This window comes from Limanda limanda, chromosome 6 (genome assembly GCF_963576545.1).
Source record: "Limanda limanda chromosome 6, fLimLim1.1, whole genome shotgun sequence".
NCBI classification, from domain to species: Eukaryota; Metazoa; Chordata; class Actinopteri; order Pleuronectiformes; family Pleuronectidae; genus Limanda; species Limanda limanda.
In genome coordinates this window covers 26,562,622-26,565,617 of record NC_083641.1, presented here as the reverse complement: position 1 = coordinate 26,565,617, position 2,996 = coordinate 26,562,622, and the positions used below count along the sequence as shown (strand labels likewise).

General features: G+C 39.7%; 1 protein-coding gene across 1 annotated transcript; it reads right to left on the bottom strand.

Moving 5' to 3' along the window:
• Positions 1-7: 7 nt before the first annotated feature.
• Positions 8-2,642, bottom strand: LOC133003007 (C-X-C chemokine receptor type 5). Its single transcript, XM_061072593.1, has 2 exons — positions 2,613-2,642; positions 8-1,184 (listed from the first exon to the last, which is right to left on the bottom strand). Exons 1-2 carry the CDS (start codon positions 2,640-2,642, stop codon positions 114-116), a joined length of 1,101 nt encoding a protein of 366 aa, XP_060928576.1. The 3' UTR covers positions 8-113.
• Between the last annotated feature and the right edge of the window lie 354 nt (positions 2,643-2,996).

Below are 2,996 nucleotides of genomic sequence, written 5' to 3'. Positions count from 1 at the left end.
CGGGTACTGTATTATCAGAACATCTGGAAAGATTTGAACATGATTTATCACCACATGTGAAATATAACAGAACAGAAGCATTGTACAAGAGATTATTTAGATTTTTGTCCCGTTTAGATTGTCGAGCTGATGGTTGTTGCTCCATCAGAAGTGGACGGTCGACTTTGACCCTGACTCCTGAAGAGCGGGTTGGCGCCGCAGCCAAGTTGACGCAGTAACCGATTTAACTCTTTCCGGAACTGCACCCCAACGAAGGCGTAAAGGAAGGGGTTCAGGCAACAGTGGGACAAACCAAGACCCTGGGTCACATCACGGGCGGCTGACAGCACGACTTTAGGTCCACAGCTTTTGTAGCCGATGACCTGGAAGTCTACCAGAGTTTGTATCAGTAAGGTGATGTTATACGGGAGCCAGCAGAAGCAAAAGACAAGAGTGATAACTACAGCCAGTCGCATGGCTCCTTGCTTTGCATGGCTTTTCTGACTCTTGCACAAAGTAAACACCACTGCTGTGTAGCAGTAGCACATGACAGTCAGAGGTAGGAAGAAGGAAATGTGATCAAAGACTCTGGCGGTCAAAACCCAGTTGTATGCATGGTTTTTATGATGATAATAGTAACAGGAGAGCCTAGAGGTGTTATTGTTGTCCTCTCTCACAGTGAGAAACACAACATTTGGTACTGATAAACCCAAACAGACAAGCCACAGGGTAATGCAAGTTACATGCACTGCCCTCGGACGCCGATTTCGCATACTGGGAATGGCATGAACGATTGCCAAGTAGCGATCGAACCCAATGCAAGCTAGAAGGAAACTCCCACAGAGGAGATTGAGATTTCTCATCAGGCCCACCAGCTTGCAGAGGAACTCCCCGAACACCCAACCAGAGACGACGTCGACCACATCGAAAGGAAACGTCAAGAGGAGCATGAGGTCCGCCATGGCGAGGTGAAGAAGGTAGATCTCAGTGATGCGCAGGAGGCGCCAACGTCTCAGGAGGACCGTTATCATCAGGCCGTTCCCTGCCAAGCCCAGCAGGAAGATCAGGCTGTAAAACACGGGCTGGAACGCAGCACCGAGGGTCTGCAGGGCGAGGGCCTGCTCGTCTTCATCACAGCTGTGGGTTGGGAGGCCGGAGTAGTCCTCATACACGTATTCTGTGTAATTGTCATATTCTCCGAGGTCCTGCTCTCAAATGTAAAGGGAGAGGGAGGGTGTTAGTTTTAATGATCTCATCACCTAGAGAAGTCCTTTGTGTTCTGTGGGTTTTTTACACAATTTGATTGATATTGGCTAAATTCTTATAAGTAGTTTGATAATAGATTTATTTGATAATGCTTTAAACAGTTACTACCTTGATGTTTTTGTCGTTATCATAGTCAAATTGTTCAGGAAACACTGTATAGGCCAGATTTTTTTCACTTCCCCTTTAACAGTCCCCAGGAGAGCAAATATGACAAAACATCCTATTTTGGCTGCATATTAAATAATTAATTAATAATAATGACTTTGTTTCCCGTCAAAGTAACATTTGCCGTCTTGTGCTATTTTCTAAAATAATTTTAAAAATCTGTAGTTGACGACCACGTTAATATTTTGTCAGATGGAGATTAAACCTTCAACTTGATCAATGAAGAATGAGATGATGCAAAAAATAGTTTTAGTTACTCAAGGTCTAAACAATTTTAAACTACATTTTCCCATGCGTGACAAAGGTATAAAAAAAACACCCAAAACCTATATGTTAAATTGAATGCACCCTCATGAACTTAACTGCATTCCAATTTAATGTAATAGAATAATTAACTTTTTTCACCTGTATTGTAATGCAACTTCTATATAAAATAATGCTTTAGAAAAATATAGATCAGTAAATATGATAAGATATATTTGTAAACACGTTTATCATCTTTTAAGAGAACAAAATAAAAATGTACATTCCAATAAGCACATTTTTACATTTTAAAACCTTATGAATTAATTAGAATTGTATTGCAGCTGCAGTTGGTGCATGTCAAATAATATGTAGCACATAAAGTTCATGACTGCCTCATTTTAACGATATCAGACATTTTAAACAACATTTTAATCATGTCATGTCTTCTAAAGTAAGGAAATGTATACATTGGATTCACATTGTAATCGATGTATATATCATTAGAGATAAGACCATTTTAAAATAATGTATAACCCTTCTCTCCTCTCAGGACAAACCTACAGCATATATGTATGCAACCCTTACATTGAATTTCATCTCACTTATTTCCCTGGAGAGTTGACAGGAAAGAAGCTGAATCTGTTCTTGTCTTCTCTTAAGCTTCAGTAATTCAAGCCAGATTTGTTTGTGGGTTTTGTTCCTCAGCTTTGTGACAATTAAAAGAAGAAGCTTTGTTTAGCTTGTTACCTTAAAAGAATACTTTTGCTTTACCAGACCCAAGGCTGAGTTTGACAATCGTCCTTTTATGTTTTGAGGACTCCGAACAATGAACTTGCACACATGCTGTGTTTGAATATCCGAATTTTAATCTACAGCGGATGTGATCATTCTTAAAAAAATCCTTATAGCTCCAGGAAACGTACCATTCATTTAATCAAATATTAGTCATGTCTTACCTCGAACGTAAAGGTCTTTGGCCCTGCCATGTCCATAAGTCACTTGAATGTATATCTCTCGCTGCCGTAGTCAAATGTGCTGAACTTCCTGTTAATGCTGGTTCTTATGTATTTGCTTTGCTTATTTCATCTCTGGGGGTTTAGCTGCTACTTGGGGCGGAGCCAATCTATAGTAAACATCAAGAACCATAATACGAGTACAAGTAACTTCTCAATATTCTAGCTTTCATATACAAGAGACAATTATACTGAACTGTTCAGGTTTATTTGTGTTATGTCTGATGACAATCACCTTACAAATCATATTTGAATGCAACATCCGGGCATGTTGACCAGAGGGTTTAATTATCTACAGTCGCTAGTTGGAAAGATGGGAAATAAGAT

Bases quoted from the DNA above. Each gene is read 5' to 3' on its own strand.
- LOC133003007 (XM_061072593.1), bottom strand. From the start codon at position 2,642: ATGGCAGGGCCAAAGACCTTTACGTTCGAG. The intron at 1,185-2,612 runs GTAAGACATGAC...ATTTGAGAGCAG, and splicing joins CAAAGACCTTTACGTTCGAG to GACCTCGGAGAATATGACAA.